At 36.6% G+C, this 24,146-nt stretch overlaps 2 protein-coding genes across 3 annotated transcripts; both read left to right on the top strand.

Moving 5' to 3' along the window:
* Positions 1–594: 594 nt before the first annotated feature.
* On the top strand, positions 595–14,745 carry COAD (4-phosphopantetheine adenylyltransferase). Of its 2 annotated transcripts, XM_089157611.1 has the most exons (8): positions 595–1,642; positions 2,044–2,141; positions 2,810–2,942; positions 3,056–3,127; positions 3,243–3,302; positions 4,216–4,310; positions 8,853–8,922; positions 13,921–14,745. In XM_089157611.1, exons 2-8 carry the CDS (start codon positions 2,116–2,118, stop codon positions 14,032–14,034), a joined length of 570 nt encoding a protein of 189 aa, XP_089013737.1. In that variant the 5' UTR covers positions 595–1,642; positions 2,044–2,115; the 3' UTR covers positions 14,035–14,745. The 2 variants fall into 2 exon arrangements, with proteins under 2 accessions (XP_089013737.1, XP_089013740.1); XM_089157614.1 differs by lacking the exon at positions 2,044–2,141 and having other exon boundaries at positions 596–1,642; positions 13,921–14,743.
* A 1,971-nt stretch (positions 14,746–16,716) lies between these two features.
* Positions 16,717–23,990, top strand: LOC149026968 (S-adenosyl-L-methionine-dependent methyltransferases superfamily protein). The gene is made up of 9 exons (XM_089157604.1): positions 16,717–17,448; positions 18,398–18,547; positions 18,662–18,932; positions 19,364–19,474; positions 19,600–19,759; positions 20,407–20,664; positions 20,822–20,944; positions 21,672–21,749; positions 23,222–23,990. The coding sequence occupies exons 1-9, from the start codon at positions 16,825–16,827 to the stop codon at positions 23,418–23,420; spliced, it is 1,974 nt and encodes a 657-aa protein (XP_089013730.1). The 5' UTR covers positions 16,717–16,824; the 3' UTR covers positions 23,421–23,990.
* The last annotated feature ends 156 nt before the right edge of the window (positions 23,991–24,146 follow it).

Here is a 24,146-nt window from a genome sequence, read left to right as displayed (position 1 = left end):
CATAAAAAATCTAAAAAACAAGAAGTTAAATTTGGCCAAAAAAAAAATAGTTTATTTCAGACAAGGAAATAGACAATCTATTTCATTGTAAATATGTGACATGTGTCCCGATATCACATCAAAAGTTTAACGTTCACTTACAAGTAACATCATTTAAAAAAAAGCCAAAAAGGGAGGCCTTGGGCAGTAACATCACTGAAAAATAATAAAAAAAGTCGGGATGTCTAATCGATGGTGATATATAAATGAATTTCAATCAGTTGATGTGATGTTGGACCGCATGTAATACATTAACAAGGAAATGGATCAGAAATGGGATGAATAAATTTTTGATTTTCTGCTTGATTATTTCAATAAAGATAATTGACATAAATAAAAAAATCATTTGCTGATGAGGTCTCCTCTTGTGAAGGGATATGTAGCATGTATGCTTAATTTTTCAAAATACATTAAGATTTTGTTTTGTTTTTTAATAAATTTTTTTTTTTGACAAGAGACAAATGAGAATTATATTCGGAAAAAGACAAGAAAAGAAAGAGAATTACATTTATTTAAATATTTAAATACAGTTTAACACATAAAACATTTAAGTTCACAAACTCTTCTTCGCGCGAGCCGGTAGAGAGAAAAACCCTAAAGTCGATCGAACAGGAATCTCGAGTACCCAAAGATTTCTTCACTTCCTGCTATTTTCTCCTCTTTCCACGGACCTGAAGCACCCTTCCTTCTTTAATCTCGACATTCACTTCTTCGTTCTTCAGCCGAGTAAGATCTGCTTTGAAATGCGGTTTCTAGTTTCTCCTTTCAATCAATTCGGGCATTGACGAAAACAGCGATCTGGTCAAAGAATTGGGAACGAGGAACAAATAGGGAAGTTGAGAATGTGAATTGAAGATCTGCCAAAACAGAGAGATCTCTTGAAGATATACCCCTAAATCTAGTTTCTCACCTTAAACCCTTAACCTTTACCGAACAGCATAGCCTTCCTTTCCCCCATTTCTCTGCGTCTCTCTCAAAATTCCATCGAAGGATCATTCCTTGACTTGCTGTAGTACTGATTCAAAGATTCCCTTCATTCCACACTAGAATACTAGAAATTCCCATCCTTTGATGTTCAAAATTTCCAGAATCTGCGAAATTTGAAATTTACAGATTTAATAACCATCAGCATTGTCGATAGTTTCAAGTTTCAACACAAAAATCGACGAATCATGGAACCCTAGCTTTTTTGGCCCTTCATTTATCTGTTTCCTCGATAGAATTTCGGAATGGTTGGATCGCTCGTGATCGACTTTGAGAAGGATCCCATCTTCTTGTACATCATTAGGGGTCTATTTTGTAAATTCAGATACTTTGATATCTTAAATTATGTTTTTGTCCACCTCTCGATGTTTTCGTCGCACGTGACAACTAACAATCAACGGTTATCAACCCTAGAGCCGAGCGGAGCGGGAGATATATGGCGCGGCAGCAAAAAAGAAAAAAAAAAGCCCATCTCCATGCCACTTCACGCCACTTCCTCGTGCAGAGCTGTAATCTGAAACCCTAATTTCCTGTAACGTCCCTTCCTTTTCTGTTCTTGCTGCCCTTTAATCCGATTCAGTTGCAGATACCAGAAACAGCAGCTGCAAACGACGGACAGGTATGTTCTTGGCCCTTAATTTCATCTAGAACAAGGTTGTTACCTATATTAACGGTGAGAAAGCAAATTATACATGTTCATCTGAAAGAATATTCATACTTCTGAAACTCAAGAATATTCATACTTCTGAAACTCAAGAATATTCATACTTCTGAAACTCTTTCACCGCTTTCGTTAGCATCTCCATCTCGTGGTTATTACGCACATCCTGGGCACATGTCATAAGCAATCTCGTTCTGCAACCTCTACTAGCCGAATTATTGTTCAATACAAATACCACTTCCTCTGCTGCATCAGTTTATCTTATTAATCTGCGTAGAGAATTTGTGCTGATAGACATTCGGATAATCGGATGGACTTTGTTTTTCTCCTCCCCAACCCCGATGAAACTTTGATTACAGCCGGCGATGCTACAATACTTACGAAGGCCGGCGATGCTACAATACTTACGAAGGTGTGAGCCTCCAGGATAGATGTCGCCACTGCCATCGCAGAGCAAGTTATGACAGTGTGAACCTTCCACTGCGTTTTTGCATAATCGATTTAATTTCTTTCTCCTCTTGATCTTTGCATGTGTCACTGAATTTTTCGAGCATCAGCTTACACCTATCGTGGATTAAATTAAAGTCCAAGAGGGTCAGGGTAAGCTGGAAAGAATATTTGAAAGATTAGTGAACGGAGATAGCTCGTGGAATATGACTGCATTGATCTACTGTTTGAAGAACTGCCAATTTTAGGTGCTTTAAGAGCATACCTGACTTCTCTGGATTATTATTAAATGGTGCTACTGACGTCTAGCTTGATTAATACTCATTCGTATGTGTACTCTTCATTTTGTCTACGCCATGGTTTCAACACTTGTGGCAAAAGCGTGATATATTGAAATATGACACTATCTGGGCTATTAGCAGACCCTTCTGTCTGCTTCATGAACTGATTTTGAATCATGACCTGGTTTTATTGCATGTCGTAAGCAATTCTGACACTCTGAAGTAGGAGAAAGTAGGTGTAAGATTTTGGGGAGTTTGTTGAATCAGCAGGAGAATTGTAGATCAACTTGTGTTTGCTTTTATTTTTAAACCATAGAACTTTATTTGAATTTAAAGAAAAATTAGTTTAATGCATCTTGATAAAACCCTTACTATTCTGGATTTTCTTTGTTTGCAGAATGGGAAGTAATGAGTTAGTCTCTGATTTAAATAAAGCATCTGAGAATAAATTGGGTCATGCACTCTATGGTTCTGTGGTACTTGGAGGAACCTTTGACCGTTTGCATGATGGCCATCGAGCTCTTCTGAAGGTTTAAATTCCTGCTCTTAATTCTTATTTATCTTCTTTATAGATTTTGAAATTTAACATCTATTGGTATTATTATCTGGGCTGTTGTTTAATATTTTAAATGGTTTTTATCAGGCAGCAGCAGGACTTGCCAGAGATCGGGTGGTTGTTGGGATTTGTGATGGACCAATGTTGGTTAATAAAGAGGTTCGTTCTTTCATCTTTTTCATTATAATGTTACTTATTCAGATGTTTTTGCATTGGCTTCTTGGATGATGAGTTGTTTAAATTGATGATTTGTGCTCCATGGTTTGCTTCGCAGTTGGCAGACATGATTGAGCCCATTGAGATGAGAACGAGAGCTGTTGAGGACTACATCAAGGTAGGATAGGAAACCAACTTTTTCGGTTTTATGCAATATGATGGGCTTTCGTCTTAGATGTTTTCCAAATACATTAATCTTCTTGTTATCTCTCAATTGAGTTAAAAAGAACGTTTAGTTTTGAAATAAAACCTGACTTGGTCAAATTCTTTATGTAGCGTTTGATTGCATAATTCTGTAGAATCATGTTTTGAGTTGCAATCTAGGTGCAATAGAATCTAGTTCTCTGGAATCAGATTCTTAATATAGAATCTGTTTGGTTAGTTTGAGTCTGAGAACTAAATATACCTGAAAAACTGCTTGGTTAGTCTGAGTCTAAGAACTAAATCTGCCTAAAAAACTGTTTGGTTACATTGAGTCTGGGGCTTGAATCCATCTGAAGAGCTGTTTTGTTTACCCTGTATTTGGGCTTCAATTTCGATCATCTAAAATAATTGTTTGATTACCCTGATTTTATCAATACGATTTCACTCTCTCATAATCCAACCTTCACTACATGCATCACTATGCATTAAAATATGAATTCTTTTGATAAGGTGCATTAAAATATGAGTTACATTATGGCAAGATGATAAAATATTCTTTGAAAGGGAAATTTTCAGTGCCATCGCCTGAGTTACTCAGTTTATCAATCAGACCCCCTATTACTATTACCGTTAGTCTCAATTAGTTTTTATTTATCCGTTTTCGACATTACCCCCACATCCTAAGTTTAAAAACACTACCCATGAACTGTGTCTCACTGTCTCCCAAACTGTGTGAGGACTAGAAAAGTGGACATCTATTGAAACAGTGGTTGGCCTTTTGTGATGACTAGAGAAGTAGACATCTATTGAGGAGTTAAAAGTTTGTAAAACAAATTTGATATGTTCTTGTTGATTGAGTATATGCTTACCTTTGACTTTCATCACAGTCCATCAAACCAGAATTGAAGGTGGAAACGGAAGCTATAATTGATCCTTATGGCCCATCAATTGTTGATGACAGATTGGATGCTATTATTGTCAGGTACATCTAACATGTCAATGGCACAAGATGTGATTGTGTTTTCCCTCTACGGGGCATGAAGTTCTTCTGGCTTAATGTTTCTATCGTTTTATCATACTTAGAATTTTATTGTTTAGATGTGAACCATAACAATTGTGTTGTCAGACTTGCAGAAATTGACAATTGTTACAGAAGAGAGGAACTCTGTGACTTAGAGATGGTAAAATTGAGAGTGTATAACTCACCTCAGAAACACTTAATGTATGGTCACAGACTAAAAATCATACTAGGAATAGGAAAACTGAGTTAGACTAAAGATTTGAAAGATAAATAAGCCCAGGATAACCTCAGACATAAGGGTAAAACACATGGTGTGTAAACACATATGTACCCTCACTGATATAATGCTGCTGTCTAAGAATAGCCACAGGTGTAGTGATTCTTCCCTACACAGCAATAGAGTAGGCGGGACAGTTCCCCTACTCCAGCTCTAAAATCTTGGGACTTAGTTTGGGGTTACTTGATTTTCATTTTAGTCTTCATTTGAGTCCTATTTGAAGGTTTTATTGTAATTTGGATTTAGTTTTGAGTCTTTGCTTGAGTTTGAGTTCCATCACTACATGTCAGCCATTGTGGCTATGATATAATTGCAACTAGGCAGGGCTAAGGAGAGAGTTTCAAATAGCCAACATCTATTTTCCAAATCTGAATGTACCCATTGACAACTAGGTAGCTTTGAGGCGCTTAATGGAGCCTTCTGGATTATACTTGATCGTGCACAACCTGTGACACCATACCTGATCTTTACAGGGGTAAATCTGCTAGAGACTATGTCTGACAAGATAACAAGACACCTGTTTCCGTGTCCGTTGCTCATTTGCACCTAGAGTGGGTGAATGCCTCATGATGATTTCTAGGAATGGAATTTGTGAGAAAAGACGCAACATTGTGCTAAGGAGATGGAAGATGAGAAATAGAAACATAATTTTAATGATCTGAAGCAGTTGTGAGCTTTTGAGTTTTAGATTGAGTACATTTTTGGATATAAACTGGTAAGTCGATAGGAGAAACATTTGTAGGAGCAAGACTGTAGAGGCTGCAGTGCAGGATTTGGAAGATATGAATGGGTTGATAAAAAGATCATAACAGTCATAACAGTCAACCCTTCTAACTCCAAGAATAATTCAATAATATTAGTACGCAACGATGGTTTATCCAAATAGGGATGCAAAATATTCACAAAAGGCAGGCATTTGAAAACTTTCGCAGAAAGGGAAAACAAAGATGTGCTAGGGAAACAGAAAATGAGGACTCAAATTATTATAACAGAAGAAAACATTTGGTTAATAGGTGCAGAAAAGGGGACTGAAATGGGAAAACAGAAGAAAGCATTTGGTTAATAAGGTAACATGCAATGAGTGCAACATCACGTGAAGTGCGTTGGGACATGTATACGATATTTAAGTTCTGCCACCCCTTTCTGCTGATGGGTTTATGGACAGATTGTCCAATGAATAGCACTGTTACCTAAGCAAAAACTAGTTAGGTCATGCTGCGTATGCTTAAAAATATTATTGGATTGGAAAATCTTGATTAAAGTATCAAACTGGGTCTTTAATTCATTTTTAATGTAGTATAATTTTGATAAGAAGTTAGATCAATCTTTCAACAAAGAATACCCATGGGAGAGATTTTCCACTGAAGTAACAAAGTTGGAAAACACCTAACATATCTTTAACAGTTCCAGTACCCAAAATGTCAAATGGATGAAGGAAACAAGTACAGACTCCTTGACTCACCAGAAGCTGGAAATGATGACTGGTTATGTGTTTGTGAAATAAAATTACTGCAAGCAATTGTGCAGCTAATGGGTCAATCTTAGGGAGATATGTCACATAGAATTCAACTTCTTAATGGTAATGCTTGAGTGGAATGATTCAATTTTTGATTACTAATTAATTAAACTAAACCAACAATCCTAATCCATACATCTAGTGCAATCGAATTAAAACGAAAAATAAAGCAAACATAACCAACGCATAAATAAAAGACAGGAAAAAAATGCGAACAATAAAAATAAAGGGAAGTGATCCGAGTGTCAGCTCTGGATCGAGGGAAGGGGAGTATAATTATAATGACTTTGACCGTGGACCCTTTGCTGTAGCTTATAGTCCACCGATTGTGGGAAAATGATATTAAAGAGAAAAAAAGAAAAAGAAAAGTGCAGAAAGTAAATAACATAAAATAAATAATAAAGCAATAAAAGCAAAATGAAAGCCTTAACCAAAGAGAGGCATGGCTGTAGACATCTTTGATCAAGGACCCAGGGGGAAGGGAGAACAATAAGTAAATGCTAAAATTAAATCCTAAATTAAGAATATGGAGGGGTAGATAGAAGCGGGAATGGAGGGGGGAGAGTAGATTATTGAAGAATGTTACTTACTTGCATCTTTGAATCTCCAAAAAAAACTTGAACAAATGATTCGAATCTCAACCAACCCTAATAACCAGATCTAGAATAATCTAGATCTGCAATTGCTAGACCCAGAGAGAAAGCGAATCCTCAAACTTGAAACTTGAAACTTGAACCTTGGACTTGAACTTGAAATTGCACTGATAAAACTAAAGGAATTACACTTGCATAAAATAAATTACACAACTTCAATATTCCTAAACATTCAATCTAAAAATTAGAACCCACAAAGTAATCAAAGAACTAGAGAAAACCTAGAGCAAGCTAAAGAGAATAGAAAGTGCAAGACTAAAGTAAACTAAAGAGAAAATAAAGTGTCAACTAGACCTAAGAGGGGAGATAATATTTATAGAAGAAGGAGAATAATTTACAAACAAGGAAATAAAATAATAATAAGAATAAAATAGAAAAAGAAAAAAACAAATAAAGAAAGAGCAAAATTCGTTAGAAATAAAAAGAGAGAGAAAAAGAGAGAGAGAGAGAAAGAGAAAGAAAGAGAATGAGTGGACAATTAAATAAATAAATAAAAAATTGATTTCACGTGGAGAAAAAATGGAAGAAAGAAAGAAAAAGTGGAAGAAGGAAAGAAGGAAGAAAAATCCACATTTTTAGAAAAAACGATTTTGTGTTAAATAAGGGGGAACAAATAAAATAATGAAAATAATAGAAAGTGGGAAGAGAGAGAAAAAACTAATTAGAGAAATAAATAAAATCTAACAAAATAAAATCTTCTAAAAAAAAAAGAAAATCCTAGTCTTTGACTATTTGTGGGCCCCATACATTCATTCAATTACAATAGAGAAAAATAAAATAAAAGTTCTAATCTAATTTTGTAAGATATTCTGGAGTTGGCCCATAATCGCATCTTTAGCCCATCATGCTCCAAATCAGGCCCACTTTCGCACTTGAGAATTTGAACGGACCTCTTGACATGTAAAATCGCATGTTTCATACCCAAAGCTCCAGATATTCGCTAAAGTCCTAAAAATTCATAAAACCTGCAAAAACAACATAAAACCCAAGGTAGCTCCAATCTAAGTGTGTAAAATGCATGCATTGTGCTCGAAGATTTCACATATAAATGTGCTCATCATTATGCTTGCCCAACACAAAAAGTTTCACATTGAAGATGTTGATCAGCTTGCAACTGGAAACCCATGCATTGAAGCTTTGGAAGAGACAACTAACCAACCAAACAAGCCAATGAAAAGGTGATTGACCCACTAGTAATTTTAGCCACAGCAATAGAAGATCCAATGCCATTGAGGTTGTTAGGGTTCCAAAATCTATGACTAGGTTAAGAACAGAGAAGAAGAAGAAGAGAAGAAAGAAGAGAGAAGATGAAGAGAAGAAGAGATGAAGGAATGAGAGTTCCATGTGTACCTCCCCCTGTCAAGATAGCTTTATTTTATAAATTCTGGGAATTAGGAAAAGCCTTTAAATCCTGATTACTTGAAATTTAATTTGATTACATATTATGGAAAGAAAATAAAGTAAAATAGAGGGCCAATATTGAGCCCATGACAAATCTGTCAACCAATTAATGAAAAAAGAAACCTAAGCTAAAGTAGAAAGTGAAATAGTAACATAGGCAATGAAGGCCAGCTTGCTCAAGCCCTCACCAATCGTTCTCTTTGTCTGAAAGTCCTAAAATCACATGATTTTTGGCATGTATAAACTTCATGAAAAGTTTGAGCTGGGGAGCATGTAATTTGAAACCCCATTTAACTTGTTATTGGTAATCTGAACATGAACTGTATCAGTTGGATATTTAGTATTAGTCATGCAAAAAACTGACTGGACAATATTTGATTAACTAGAAGTCAAATCTGCTAATAATCTGGATTTCCTGTGTCTATTTCACTCCCCCCCCCCCTTTCCTCTGTTGGGGGGTGGTGTTGTGGTTTCCAGAGGTCTTTTGAAAAGTTAATATGTTTTCTGTCCACCAGTGCTTGCTTCTAAGTGTATTAATGAATTGGTTTCTTCTTTATATTTATGGCCTTAGCAGAGATTTACAGCTTTGAGTTTTTCTCCACATGTTTTCTTTTGGATGAACATGTTGTTAATTTGTAAGTTATCTGTTTTTCCAGTAAAGAAACTTTTGCTGGAGGAATATCTGTTAACAAGCGAAGAGCTGAGAAGAATCTGCCACAATTGAAGGTTTGCTTTTGAGTCTCTCTCTCTTTCTCTCACTCTCACACACTCTCTCTCTCTTCCTCTCACTCTCACACACACACGCACAGTGGACACGTGTGCAATCATTATTGAATAAAGGATAAATGACAGTTACCTCCCCTCGTAGTTGGCTAGATGACGGGGTTAATAAAATTGTAGTTAACTTGCATACATTGGAAAATGTTTTATTCGCATTCTTTTGCGCCTTTCAGCCTTTCCATATGCTGATGCTTTCATTTTCCATGTGATGTTGTCTTAGTTCAAGTAGGAATTCAGTTCTGCCCAAGATAAGATAAGATGGATGGGGTATGCAAGATTATGCAAATCTTTTAGAATTTTAAGTTCATTGTTTTCTCCCCAGCTAACAATTTTACTTGGATCCGTCTATTTAGTTTGGATCTTCCCACAAATTAAGTGGATCATTTTGATTAAGAGCAACCATGAAGCTTTGGATAAGAAATTGGTTGATATGGTGATGCAAATAAGTCACCTAATGGGTTTTTTTTTTTTATTGGAAATAAGCTTATAGGGTTGTATATATGTTGCGCTTTGACCCCATGGTTTTCTTTGTAATGGGCTGCTTTGATATAAAATGACGGGATTAACTTTTTTTGTTTAGGTATACTCATGTTCTAATAACAACAACAATAAGTCTTGTCCCAACTAAATGGGGTCGGCTACATGGATTCTTGCCTTCCAATCAGTTATGTTTGAGACTATGCTAGATATAAGGCCTAAGATACGCATAAGGTTATCTTAGGTTTTTCCCTACCTCTTATAGTTCCTTCAATTTGGATTATATCACTTCAATGTACATGGGCATTTATAGGTCTCCGTTGAAGTTGGTTGTGTCACCTCAAACGATGTTTCCGAAGTTGATCACTTATGGGAGCAAGTCTTAGACCAACTCTAATATGATCATTCATTATCTAATCCTTCATTGTTTTGCCACTCATCCATCTCAGCATCCTCATTTTTGCTTCACTGAGTTTATTTATATGATTCTTTTTAATAACTTGAAACTCTGTACTGTACATTATAGCTGGTCGAACGACGGTCTTATAGAATTTTCTTTTAAGCTTTAATGGAATACATTGATCACAGAAGATCCCGGATGCACCTCTCCACTTCATCTACCTTATTTTAATTATATGGAAATCATCATCCTCTGTATCACCTCTTTTATTTATAATTGAATCTAGGTACCTAAAACAATCACTCTAAGGAATCTCCTTATCCCAAGTTTGACCACCTCGTCGTCTGCCCGATCATGACTAAAGTTACAAACTAGATATTCTATTCTGTCTTTGTTCTTTTAATTTAAAGCCTCTTGATTCCAAAGCTACTCTCCATGATTTTAACTTAGTATTAATCCCCACTTGAGTCTCATCTATCAACACGATGTCATCAACAAAAAACATACACCTAGGGTCCGCATCTTGAATGTCTTTGGTTAATTCATCCATTACAAGTGCAAATAAATATGGGCTTAAAGTTGATCCTTGTAGTCCAACCGTAATTGAGTATTCATTAATTTGTCCCCCCATTGTTTATACACTAGTCACTGAACCATCATACATATCCTTGACTATGTCTACATATTTACTTGCAACACTTATTTTCTATGCTACTTCCAATTAATGCTCTAAGAACTCTATTAAAAGTTTTTTCTAGGTCAATAAATACCATATGAAGGTCTTTCCTACACTCTCTATATCTTTCCATAAGTCTCCTAATTAGGTTAATAGCCACTGTTGTAGATCTTCCTGGCGTAAACCCAAACTGGTTCTCCTTAATTGTGGTTAAGTGTCTTAAATGGGTTTCAGTTGCTCTCTTCCATAATTTCTTAGTATGACTCATCAATTTAATGCCCTTATAGTTATTACAACTTTGAATATCTCATGTATTTTTGTAAATTGGAATCACAATGCTTTTCCTCTATTCATCTTACATTTTCCCTGTGTTTATAATCTTATTAAACAACTTAGTCAACCAAACTAACCTATGGGTTCTTAAGCTCTTGCATATTTCTATTTTGATTTTATCAGGACCTTGTGTCTTGCCTGGTTTTTCATCCTCCTCAATGCTTATTTTACTTGGACTCGATTCTCGCTTATGTTTGATTGGTGCTGGTGAATGGTATATTGTTGAATCCGGGCTGAGCATGCTCTTTGTAGCTGAGAATAGTTTCCTATTTCTTATGTCCTCATCCTCGTGCCGTCTCGGGTGGTGGTTGGGCCCCCCCCTTTTTTCCTGTCTTGGGTCTCGGTGCATGGGCCTCCGTTCCGATAATCTTTCGCTGCATTCTTTGGCTTGGTTCGGTCCTGCTTGTGGGCGCGGCGGGTTCCGTTCCCTTGGATGTGGGGTGCGGTCTTCTCCTTTGGTATGGTTCTTGCTTTCTTTCCATTTTCGTCTTCCCTCCTTCTGCTTGGCTTTGCTGGTTCACTTTTTCTATTGCTTTCGTGCAACTGTTTGTGTTTTTGCATTCATTTTGTTTAATTTAGTTTCGTTTTGTTTTTCTTACCCTAAAAACATAAAAATGGTGTCCGTGGTTCTCCCCCTATGTCCCTTGGGAGGTCTGTTCTTTTCCCGCTCATTCGTCTCCAGCTGTCCCCCCCCTTGCTCCTCCGCTTTGTGCTCGTGGTCTCCTCTCTCGTGCGTTCGTTTCATCTCATTTTTATCATATAACATGGTCAAGATCCCTACACTTACTATCTCTTATTTTAGCTATCTTATAAATAGATTTTTCCCCTTCCTTCGTGCCCAACTTATTGTATAACTCTTCATACTTCTTCTCCCTTGATTTTCGTGCCCAACTTATTTGTATAACTCTTCATCTTTCTTCTCCCTTGATTTTTGTGCAATTTTCTTAACTTCATTTCTAGCCGACCTATACTTTTAAAGATCCTCTACATCCTTAATTCTTTGCCATGTCTTTAAACTAGTTTTCTTATTCCTAATGGCAAGTTGAACCTCACAATCCCACCACCAATTCTTTCTATAGGAAGGAGCTTTCCTTTTGATTCACCTAAGACATCTTTAGTCATCTTCTTGATACACATAGCCATCTCATTTCACATCGCATTAGTCTCCCCCTTAAAATCCTTGTTTCCTTGTTTGACTACTTCAGTAGCAAATGATTTCAAACACTCTCATTTCAAGTTCCACCATCTTATTCTGGGATAGTTAACGTTGCACCTTTTATGAGTTTTTGGGGTTAGACCCATATCTATGACCACAAGTCTATGTTGTGCAGTTAAGCTTTTCCTTAGTATCACCTTGCAGTCTTTGCACAACAATCTATCAGTACTTCTAGTTAGGAAGAAATCTATTTGGCTTCTATGATGTTCACTTTTGAAGGTAATTAAATGTTTCTCTCTCTTTTTGAAGTAAATATTTATAGTAGATAGATCAAAAGCAACGACAAAATCTAAAATTGAAATCCCTTCCTTATTCCTCTCTCCAAAACCATATCCTCCATGTACACTCTCATAGCCTCTTTGATCTTTTCCAATATGTCTATTTAGATCACCTCCTATGATAATCTTTTCTCCTTGACAAATTCCTTGCATTTATCCAATCCATATTTTCCCAAAATTCTAACTTTAGACTGTCATCCAATCCTACTTGAAGTGCATATGCACAAATTATATTTACAATCACTTTCTCCTTTACAAGCTAGATTGCAATAATCCTATCACCCATTCTTTTAAAATCCACCCCATCATTCTTAAAATCTTTATCCATTATTATACTTATTCCATTTTTATTAGTTTTGTCCCCAATATACCAAAATTTGAAGTCATCCAACTCTTCAATTTTTTTTACCCTTCTTCATCTAGTCTCTTGAATGCAAGCTATATTAATCCTTTTTTTCTTCATAACATCTATCAACTCTAAGCTCTTAACTGTTAATAATTCTATGTTCTAAGATGTCAATCTAATCTTACATTTTTGGACTAGCTTGTTTACTAGGATCGTCCTCGGCACGGGAACCCTTGCCTACTTATCACCGCATCCGGGTGCCGATGCAACACGTTGTTTACTAGGCTGCCCTAGCTAACCCTTGCCTGCTTATCATTACACTCGAGCAATTGTATAGTGCGTCGCTTCTTTTGTCAATGAACGCCCTAGCATAACATTTATCATATAAGGTCGAATCCATTAAAAAGGGTTTGGCTAGAATTTTCGGTGTCAGCTGCCGACCTGATGCACCAACCCTCTTCCTTTACCTGGGCTTGTGACCGGTAGCAAAACACTGGCAGAGTTAGTTATACTCATGTTCTAAGCTAGTATTTATATTATATTGTTTCTGAATTTGTTAATTTTACCTCTAGTGTGTGAATCTAATTTTGAATCTTTTATTTAATCGTCTAAGGGGCTAAACCCCTGTATACGAATTTAAGGAGATGAGGGGGCAAAATCATACCGTTCTGGTTTGCTATGTGAGGGAGTATGATGAGGGACCCGTGTCTTGAATGAGATGTCCTTCCTCTACGACTCTACCCAACCTTCCCCCTTTCTCTTTTTCCTTTTGTTTCTCCTCTCTCCTCTTTGATTTCTTGTTTTCCTGTCTTATTGTTCTGAAATTTCATGCAAAATTTAAGAAGCCAGTCGAAGTACTTTTTTTTTTTTTTTTTTTTCTGGACCTGAAATTTGCAATCCTCATTTGGATTAGTTATCACTTGTGAATATTCTATATAACATGAAGCAATCTATCTTTTGGGTCCTCTTCCTGATTAATTGTGCCTTTTCTCTGAAGAGAAGTAGCAGGGAAACACTAGTTTAACCATTGTTTATTGCATCATTCTCACCTATTTTACATAGGCTTGTAACAGCATTCACTTTTGAAGACTACTTTCTTTTGTGAAGCAGGCCATTAGTAGTGTCAACATTAACACAAAAGATACAGATGGTTTGAACTCAAAGAAGATCAACTCATTTTAATGAACCTCCTTTCTTTCTTTGGTATGCTCCAAACAGATCGAGGTGGTGGATCTTTTGTCCGGAGGAAAGAGTGGTGAGAAGCTGAGTTCAACTGCACTGAGGAAACTTGATGCTGAGAAATCTAAGTTGCAGGGGCGTACCAATCAGTGAGAATCAGTGGGAAATGGATAACTTGATCATACACGTTGAAGCCGAAAGAGAAGTTGGGAGGCAGCAGCAAGCTGGTAAGGAATAATACACTGGATCACGTAAGCATGTAAATACTGGGTACCATAAATAACAGGTTCATTTGATGATTCTGTCAACATTTACACGTGGAGGAGCAAATACCAGATGAAGCAAAGATGATTGTAGCTGAACGAGAAAGATATTTTCCACGTTGGATAACATCCGTTCAAAAATAAATCATCGAGAATAAAGCTGGTTTCCGTTTCTTCTTTTTATACATACATATTTATATATATATATATTTATGTAATTCTTATTTCTTTCTTGGTGAATGAAATTCTTCGTTCAGTTGTAAACATGTGGAGAATACCATATGCGCAGTAGTATATGCCAGAAGCACTTGGATGGAATAAAAATTGATGCTCTGGAAATTTCTAACATTGTGGAGAGGCACAAGGGAAACACATGGTGATTTGTCAGTTTAGGGTTCAATCTCATTTTAGAAATGCATCATGCTTTGTTACGCGTCTTTCTTTTTCTTTCCTTTGTTATCCTGAGCAATTCGGTCTACAACTTTCTCTTCTAGATAATAATTAATATATTCGGTGCGATGTGATCAGCTACAACACAGAATAGTGTTTTGCACAACACAGCTGTTGATTTGGGGATTTATACAAGATGGAGACTTACACTCAACATTATACCTTTTAGGAAAAACTTTTTTTGTCTTCTCTATACATATTTTTTTATTTATTTCTATTCTTCTCTCAGATGTTTGTGTCCAGATCACCTTCCTGGTTGAGTCCAGATCAGCTACCCGTCAGGGGAGCACTACAGCACCACCATAAATATAGGGGACCCAAGGGGAATCCGAATCATCTCCCCATCGTCTGTGCTCCCCCATGGCTTCCTGACCACAAAAACCAGTGGGGCCCACTGGTGATTTTTTTTTTTAATTTTCTAAAAAGTGTTTTTTACATGCTTCACTGGTTTTTGTGGTCAGGAAGCGTTGGGGAGCACAAAGGATCCGGACTCACCCAAGGGTTGGGTGATGGGACTTTTTTTATTTTTTACGATCCGGACCTCAACAAGTATTTCTTGATCGTTTCTACCAACTTAAAGCCCCATTGGTTCCTTTTGTGTCCCACTTCCTTCTCTTTCTTCCTTTGTGTCCTTGGTGTTCCTACCCCCCTCTTTTTCTTTGTCCCGGTTGGTAATCCATGCAATGTAAAAACTCCATACTTTTTATCTTTTGCCCCCACTTCAAGCCCGGATGATTAATCATGTCGTGGAGCATTCGGACGGGGTGATGATCCGGATTCTTCCTGTTTATCCTGACGGTTTTAAGTTTTAAGGTTTTAAGCACGTAATGATGGTGGGTTTACCTATAAAAAATAAGAAATTAAAATTTCAATGAATTTTACGAAGAAGTGATTCGTACGCAAAGCTTGCATCTGATTTTTTGAAAACAGTGAATTTTATTTTTATTTTTTATATATTAAAATGGTCAAACTAGTTGAGGTGAAATTATGCAACTGATTATGTAAGATACTTTAGTCATTGTGGTGTTATCCAATCGATGAAAAGAAAGAGATTGAAGCTGAATGATACCTATTTTAAAAATCTGATCGTGGATAGTATGACTTTTTTAATTTATGTTTATCAAAATCTTTCTTTTTTCTCTTTTTGATGAATGGGAAATATTCTGACCTTGCATCAGTTGAATCTCAACCCAATTATGTTGATAAGATAGACAAGAAGGATTTGTGATCTTAAGCTTCTTCTCATAAGTATTAATATTTTTTTGACTAGAATTATGATTTTTATTTACGTCTTGAAAATTATTAATATTTGGGTAGCCTTTGTTTTTTGGGAGACTAGTTTGTTAGTAACCATTTATCATATTTATTAGTTCGAGAGTTTGTTTGAAAATGAGTATTTGATAAAACTCATTTTTGAATTGGACACAAAATATGAAAAATCTAGTTTTCTAATAAAGGCAAAAAACAAGATAAAAAGAAAAATACTTTGCAATGCATGGGGTAAAAGAATAAGAAAAATGCAATTTTCACGGATAAAACATCATTTGTTGTGCACAAGTCTCTGCTATGCACAAAAGTATACATGTATACCAAAAGATTGGTGAGAAAATAAAGTAAATACAAGATTATTGAAGATTTTTAAATTTTAAAATTAAGCTTTTAATCTCAGCTAATCATTTGGTACGAAAATGCATTGCTGTGCAGCAGATGATTGTTTTCCAATTTTCATCCACTTCTATGAGTTTTTTCCATATCTAATTTACTTAGTGTTTTCAAACCTTCGATTTCCTGCAACCATGCTCTTTTTTGGGAATCAAATATGAAGAGGATATTTGATATTTCTCCATCCATCTCTCAAAATTAAGATTTTTTAAGGAATTAGGATTTAGGGTTACAGAAATCTAACTGACGGTAAAATGGTAATTTTTCCTCAAGTCTTATTAGAATTTAAAAAACGGAGAAAGTTTTCTGTGGAACTTCTTTTCTTTATAAGATTTGGAAAGTCGAGGGTATAAAGAATAAAAATAAAAATAAAAATTATAGTAAATCTATGTGGACCCTACCCCATTGTGTAGTTAAAAACCGCCAGCACATTGCCGTGTTTTCTCTGCCGGGAAATGAACAAGACATTTACAAAAATTCTAAATAAAAAAAATCTCTTACTTTCTCACTCTCCCTCATTCATTTTCTGCTTCTTCTTCTTCCTGTTCAGAGGAATTCAGTCAAGAAGATGAAGAATGTAAGCAGCTCGGAACTCCGCAAAGCTCCTCTTTTCGTGAAAATCACAGGTTTCCTGCTCGTCGCTTTCGCTTTCTTCTACCTCGGCAAGTACGTTGCCGATGGAACTCAACCGCTCGTTTATTTCGGTACCCACCAACAAGCTTCTCTCGAGAACCACTCGCCTTCAGTCTCCATCGCTCCCAAACCCAACCCCAACAACGAAACGGTGCATCTCTCACCTCCCAGCTCGAGTCCTCCGCCTGCACCACCCAAATTGTTTCCACAGAGAGTTGGAATTATCAATGAGAATGGGACAATGACGGAAGAATTCGAGGTGGGTGAGTTCAATCCGGATCTGATTGAGCAAAAGGGAAATGACCAGGACGGAAAAGGAGATGGGAATGCCTCGGTATCTAGTAAATCGAAGCTGAAAAAATTCGAGCTGTGTCCGGCTAGTATGAGTGAGTATATACCTTGTTTGGATAATGTGGAGGAGATTCAGAAGTTGAAATCGACGGAGAGAGGGGAAAAGTTCGAGCGGCATTGCCCTAGGGAAGGACAGGGTTTAAATTGTGTAGTTCCAGCTCCCAAGAATTACAAACGTCCGATACTCTGGCCTGCCAGTAGAGACGAGGTAAAAGCCTAGTGCTGTTCTTGAATTGAAGGTTGACTTTTTATCCTTTTGGAATTTGTTTTAAATGTTTTATTAGATTCAGATAGGGAGTACTGATTGTTGTTTTGAGCTCAGGTTTTGACAGGTTTTATTGGGATAAGCTAATTTAACCAAGTTCAGTACAAAACTTTTGAAATATTTGAAATCAAGCATGTTGAAACTACAAATGTTACCGTACTTGGTTCTTGTCTTGGTTTATTGCAGTTTCAAACGAGATATAAAACAATGGCGTAGTTTGAGGATGCATATGATTCTACCAGACTACTATTCAATATGTTTTTGGATGTATGAGTTTCAATCCCAGAAGTCTTATAATAGTTTCATCCGACCAGAAGGGGCTGAGATCTAAACGATTTGAGTTTTTTTGAACTGCCGCAGCCAATGCATAAAATCATAGTTGTCACGGTATCTAGGTGACCCTAAGAGTTGCAGAGGCCCTGGACGCCAAGGCGATGCCTTAACTACTATGCACAAAATACAATTGTTGCACTTGAATTCACCAACATACTTGGTTCCTCCGACGATAAAATCAAAATTAATTCCTCTCAGGAAACATCTTGTTCTACTGTGTTTAACTATTTGATATCATTCAGATATTCTTTTTCCATAAAGCAGCGCTAGATGCATTTGATGTTTCTGCCTACAGATTATTTCCGGAGTTGGGGCTGTCATTGTGAGTTTTGATTATTTTACGCCAATCATTTCTTCTTTTACAAGTAGACTTGTTTAAGTAGCTTCATCCTTTTGTCAAGGTGTATTTTATTTTAAATCTGATAGCATATCTTGAATTGTTTGTTTGGTTGAGGAACCAGTGTCCAACAATCATCTACATTAGATGCAATTCCTTTTCCGTGGTTATTCAACCTAGACCCAGGACATTCATTTTTATATATTAGGATGTGTATCACAGGTTTGGTTCAGCAATGTGCCACATACGCGTTTAGTTGAAGACAAGAGTGGCCAGAATTGGATTACTAGAGTAAAGGATAAATTTAAGTTCCCAGGAGGTGGAACTCAGTTTATTCATGGGGCAGATCAATATTTGGATCAGATTTCACAGGTTTGTGATCTAAAAAATCAGGATAAAATGAATGGAGATAATTATTAAGCATTTCCTATCTTGTCTCTTGACTCTAGGTGACATTGTTTCTTATCCTCTGGCCTGAATGTGCAGATGGTTCCTGATATTGCATTTGGTCATCAGACTCGAGTTGTGCTGGATGTTGGTTGTGGTGTAGCAAGCTTTGGTGCTTTTTTGCTTTCACGTAATGTTACTGTTATGTCAATAGCACCAAAAGATGTTCATGAGAACCAGATTCAGTTTGCATTAGAGCGTGGGGTGCCTGCCATGGTGGCTGCTTTTGCAACACACCGTTTGCCTTATCCAAGCCAGGCTTTTGATCTGATACATTGTTCAAGATGTAGAATTAATTGGACCCGTGATGGTACAATTCTTTTTTTCATTATTAGGGATAAAAGAATCTTGCTGTTTTAAAGTATTCAAAGACATCTTTGACAGAATTATCCACCACGTTGCACACATAGGAATCGTCTTTACCAATGAAGGATTTCCAGCTTCTCCAAAGTTGATATTGTGCTCGTCAATACCAAAAATGGGCTTTTGCGTGTTATACTTCATTACTATTTTTTTAATGCATATTTAACACTCTTTCTGGGGCTGTGAAGCCTTCAGAATTCTTCTTTTCAATTTAAGACCATTTCTACTTTGGAGGATTAATAGATTTTCTGACATTGATTTTGAACTGTTATCAGTTGTAGTCTCGTATTTTTTTGTTCGTTGTGATTCTAATTCTTGATGCTACTAACACTTCCTCATGATAACAACTTTGCTTTTGTTCCTTCTGTTGTGTTGAAGATGGAATTCTGCTTCTGGAGGTCAACAGGATGCTGAGAGCTGGAGGATATTTTGCCTGGGCAGCTCAGCCTGTTTACAAACATGAAGAGGGCCTACAAGAGCAGTGGAAAGGTTGCTTAATCCGAAGTTGATTTGAATTACACAAAACCTTCTTTGTCATAAAGTTTTTTTTATTTTTTATCCTGAGAAGCTTCATAAAATGTTAAAATGTGTATGCAACCTATGTTTTTGTCCAGAGATGGAGGACCTGACTGTTCGTCTCTGTTGGGAGCTTGTGAAGAAGGAGGGTTATATTGCTATATGGAAGAAGCCTTTAAACAACAGCTGCTATGTTAGTCGTGATGCTGGAACTCAACCTCCACTATGTGATCCCAATGATGACCCAGATGTCGTTTGGTACCTCCGTTGACCTTGTGTTTTTTAGTTCCCTATAGAACTTAATTGAAACACTTTTGAACATGAAGTGGCATTCGTGTTTATTGTTCCGGGGAGGGGTACTAGAATGATGAAGTTTCTCCTGTAGCCTGCAGTCCACTGTGGATCTTTTTCTGTCATCATCCAATCGATATCATTCAACTCAGACCACTTGGGTGCCATGTAGATGAAAACATCGTATCCTCTTCCTTTCTTCTTTGGTCGGTTCATCTTCTAAATCTGATCCACTTCTGATTTCAAGACATCATTAGGGTGGATCAGTCACCTCAGTTTTGGAGAAAATCTTCAAGTTTTAGTTCCTAAACTTTTCCTTCTTCTTGGCCCTGCAAACTACATCCAATTCATGGTACTGAAACACAATGATACATAGTTGAGTTGCATAAGAGCATGAACATTAAATTTCTTAAGAGCATCAACATAATCTTTTATCAGAAGTTGTAGCTTTGCATTAAGCAGTACAAGAGACAGTTTGGACTGGTGGACAATTTTTGCTTACTTCCTTGTATAAGCTGATGATTGCACTAATTTAAATATTCTGAGATGGGGATTAATCCCATTTATTGCACTACTTCAGGGAAAAAAATTGATTATTCTCTTGATTGTTGCAGGAACGTTGGTTTGAAAGCATGCATTTCTCGATTACCTGTGGAGGGGTATGGAGCCAATCTTACTGCATGGCCTGCCCGCCTGCACTCTCCTCCTCTTAGGCTCCAGATCATAACTATGGAAGCCTACATATCTAGAAAGGAGCTCTTCAGGGCAGAATCCATGTACTGGAATTATGTAATAGAAGCCTATATTCGTGCTTACCACTGGAAGGAACTAAATCTACGGAACGTGATGGATATGAGGTCTGGGTTTGGAGGGTATGGACATCTAGTAACCACTTTCTTGCGTTTTTCCTATGGATATTGTATAATGGTTCCACATTTGCCTTTGAATTAATTAGGTATTTATTATGTATGATTATTTTTCTTACCTTCCCTTCCTTGTTCAGAAAATGAATTTTTGTGGTAAATGCAGGTTTGCTACGGCGCTTTATGATCTGGGGATAGACTGTTGGGTTATGAATGTTGTTCCTGTTAGTGAGCCAAATACCTTGCCTGTTATATATGATCGAGGACTCTTGGGAGTTATGCACGACTGGTATGGGCTATGTACCTATAATTTTAAGAATTTTATTCCCAGGTCTCCAGGGCTTATTAGGTCTGACTATGCAAAATGTGATGCACTATTGTATAAAGTATTGCCTTCTCAATTGTCTGTACAATCGGTATTGTCTTTCAATTGCTTATTACACATGTACTTAGGGTTTTCCAATTAAGCTATTTTGTAGAGTTTTGTTTGATAAATAGGTCATTTCCAGCTTGTGGTTAGGTACACTAACTATACAGAAAATTGATGTGTTGAAGTGTATACCGGGACATGATCAATGACTTGCTTACATAGACGATTGTAAATTATATTTTTACTAGGGTGCTGAATTCTGAGTGCTTGATATTGATAATCCTTTACATTTAATGGAGAAGACCCAGATCATAGATTATGCATTTATTTGTCAAATTGGGAAAGCTCAATGTTGGAAGATAATTAACTTGGTTAGAAAACAAAAGATTAAGGAAACAATGAAGAAAACTGAAACATGAAATGACAAGAGGAGATCGTATAAAGAAGTACATTGTCAAAGAGTATTATAGATGACAGCATTTCTTTTCACATAGTTCAAAGGCATGCCCATCTTGTCAACAATGACACTGAAGGTGAATAATTGTTTAACATCTTAGGACTTAGGAGTATGTTGCCATTAGAACTAATGTATATCAAAGCAGTTCCTTTATTATCTATTATTTGATACTTGAAGTCCTTTTGCCAGGTGTGAGCCGTTTGATACATACCCAAGAACTTACGACCTATTGCATGCAGCAGGTTTCTTCTCAGCAGAACAAAAAAGGTATTGATTGAGCAAGCATCTTTGCTGGAGAACATTTTCTGCATGCATTTTGTCCATCCTTTTCTACACTTTTTGACACCCCTCTAATGAATACAAATGGGGATCTGTTTGCAACCACTTCTTTTTCCCTTGTGGTTAATCCATTTTTCTTTCCTTCTTTCTCCCCCTACTACCTGATCTACCCCCTTTAAGTAATCTAAGTAAATGAGTTATACTATATTGCCATTTTAATTGGAAAAGAATGTTTCATAATTTATATAGAAGCACAGCTACTTAGGTCTCAGACTCTCAGCCTTATCCTAACTAAACAGGGTTGGTTACATGGATTCTTTTTCCCCTAACAAATCTTATCAATGTTATACTTGTTATTAGTCCTAAGTTGTGCATTTCTTGCCTATGACTTCTCTTAAGAGTCATTTTAGGCCTTCCTCTGTATCTTTTTAGTTTCTTCAATCTGAATCAAATTGTTCCTTCATATTTAGCATTTAAGGGCTTCCATTGACTATGCCACCTGAACCCACTTCGTTGCAACTTATCATTTATTGGAACGACGCCTGATTTAGTTATAATTTGTTCATTCCTTACTCCTTTTTAGAGTATTACCGCTTATCTGTTCCTACGTCCTCATATTAGCTTGACTAGGATTCTTTTATATGCTTTTTTTGGGGGTCACTGCACAACATTCAAGCTTTTGTTTGCATAGGGTTTCAATCCCTCTCTTTATGCACTTTCACCCACTGCACTTCATGTTACAGGCCTCACAATGTATCAATTCAAATGACAACAGATAATTTTATTTCAACGGTTAGGTCCTTTATATTAACTTCCTATTGAACTGCTGTAGTTGTATGGAAAATGCTACAACAGGAAGGGTGGATAAAGGAATGAAATATGTCCCTTAACCCGGCTGATCCATTTATTTTAGATGAATGGGGTGTTCCCTTGTGGTGCAGAATTGTCTAAACCATTTTAGTCAGGCTCAAGTCATGTGGGATTTATATTCCACCTCCAGCAACATCAAGGTTTGGAACTTGGCTGTGGACTTCAACCTTTTTTTTTTTGGGGGGGGGGTGGAAACTCGTTTTCAGTGGGTTTCTTGACATAGTTTGGTCTTCAAACATGGTATGCTGTCTATTTTCTTCTTCTTCTTCTTCTCTTTTTTATTTTATTTATTTTAAGTAGCCATCTTCTAGATGTCCATCTTTTGTTACTAATTTGTGTCTATTCTCCTCTCAAGTTTCATCATCTTATCTTAGGGCACATAATCTCAAATTTCCTACCATTCAGCAGTTTAAAACATCCATATGACCAAAATATTCCTATAGATCTCTTTGTATGATAGTCTGTTATCTTTTAACTGATTCAGTGAACCATACTATTCATGCTTTCGAAATGTTACCTTGGAATAGTTAGTGGAATAGTTTAATAGATTTTCATCAACTTTTTGATATTTCTTTTGACCACTGTCACAGATGTAACATTTCATCCATCATGCTTGAGATGGATAGGATTCTGAGGCCAGGTGGGATTGTTTATATTCGTGATGTGGTATCTATTGTACATGAACTTAGAGAGATTGCAAATGCAATGGGATGGCAAACAACAATATTTGATACTGAAGAAGGTCCCCAAGCAAGTCGGCTGCTCTTGATGTGTGAGAAGCGTCTGTAAAGTGCTTGAATCAGTTTAAGAGGAGGGAAGCATGTAAAGTTAGGTAATGTGATAGTTAGACTTCTCTGAAGGAAAATGAAGGACAATGCCAACAGCTGGTTGTGTAGGATCTCCACTCAACAATTATTTTTGTTGAGATTAAAATTTTCATTCCATTTTTTGTGAAATCATCCATATAATTTGTCTCTGTAAATCTGATCCAGCTGCTTGGATGACTTATGATAATTGCATTTCTTTTTCAGTAATTAAATGCAACAAAAGAAGAAGGAATTACTGTCCTTGCATCTACTAAGAATTCTGGAAGAGTCTAGTTTAATTCTTATTTTGTAAATTGGTGCTGGCTGTCTAGCATGTTGATCAGATTTCAGATGGTGAATGATAGAGCAATGGAAAAATATAATATTTATCCTCATAGCATAACTTGTTTTGAGATTTATTTATTTATTTTTGGGGTGCAACGACTTGTCTTAAGAGTTGAGATTCCGGAACTGGTTTTGTATATATTCATCCATTGTTCTGAATGATTTTGCTGATCTTCCATTTATGCAGTTTTTGACTTGATAACCAAAATGGTTGAGAGCCAGACTAAATTTCAGGTGCTGAGCCAAATTATTTGGAACAATCTCCCTGGATGTATTACCGGGGAGCCCATGAAACTGAAAACATGACAATGGAATCCATTTGATTGGTAAAGCACACAAAACCTCGCTTCAGAAGAAACAATGG

Source organism: Hakea prostrata, chromosome 1, assembly GCF_041222555.1.
Source record: "Hakea prostrata isolate BN-2017 chromosome 1, UWA_Hpros_2, whole genome shotgun sequence".
Taxonomy (NCBI): Eukaryota; Viridiplantae; Streptophyta; class Magnoliopsida; order Proteales; family Proteaceae; genus Hakea; species Hakea prostrata.
The sequence above is the reverse complement of the archived record's forward strand: the minus strand, read 5'-3'. Positions and strand labels throughout refer to the sequence as shown.

Bases quoted from the DNA above. Each gene is read 5' to 3' on its own strand.
- COAD (XM_089157611.1), top strand. From the start codon at position 2,116: ATGTCGCCACTGCCATCGCAGAGCAA. The intron at 2,943-3,055 runs GTTTAAATTCCT...GGTTTTTATCAG, and splicing joins GCCATCGAGCTCTTCTGAAG to GCAGCAGCAGGACTTGCCAG. The intron at 3,128-3,242 runs GTTCGTTCTTTC...TTTGCTTCGCAG, and splicing joins CAATGTTGGTTAATAAAGAG to TTGGCAGACATGATTGAGCC.
- LOC149026968 (XM_089157604.1), top strand. From the start codon at position 16,825: ATGAAGAATGTAAGCAGCTCGGAACTCCGCAAAGCTCCTCTTTTCGTG. The intron at 18,548-18,661 runs GTTTGTGATCTA...CTGAATGTGCAG, and splicing joins ATTTGGATCAGATTTCACAG to ATGGTTCCTGATATTGCATT. The intron at 20,665-20,821 runs GTATGGACATCT...TGGTAAATGCAG, and splicing joins ATGAGGTCTGGGTTTGGAGG to GTTTGCTACGGCGCTTTATG.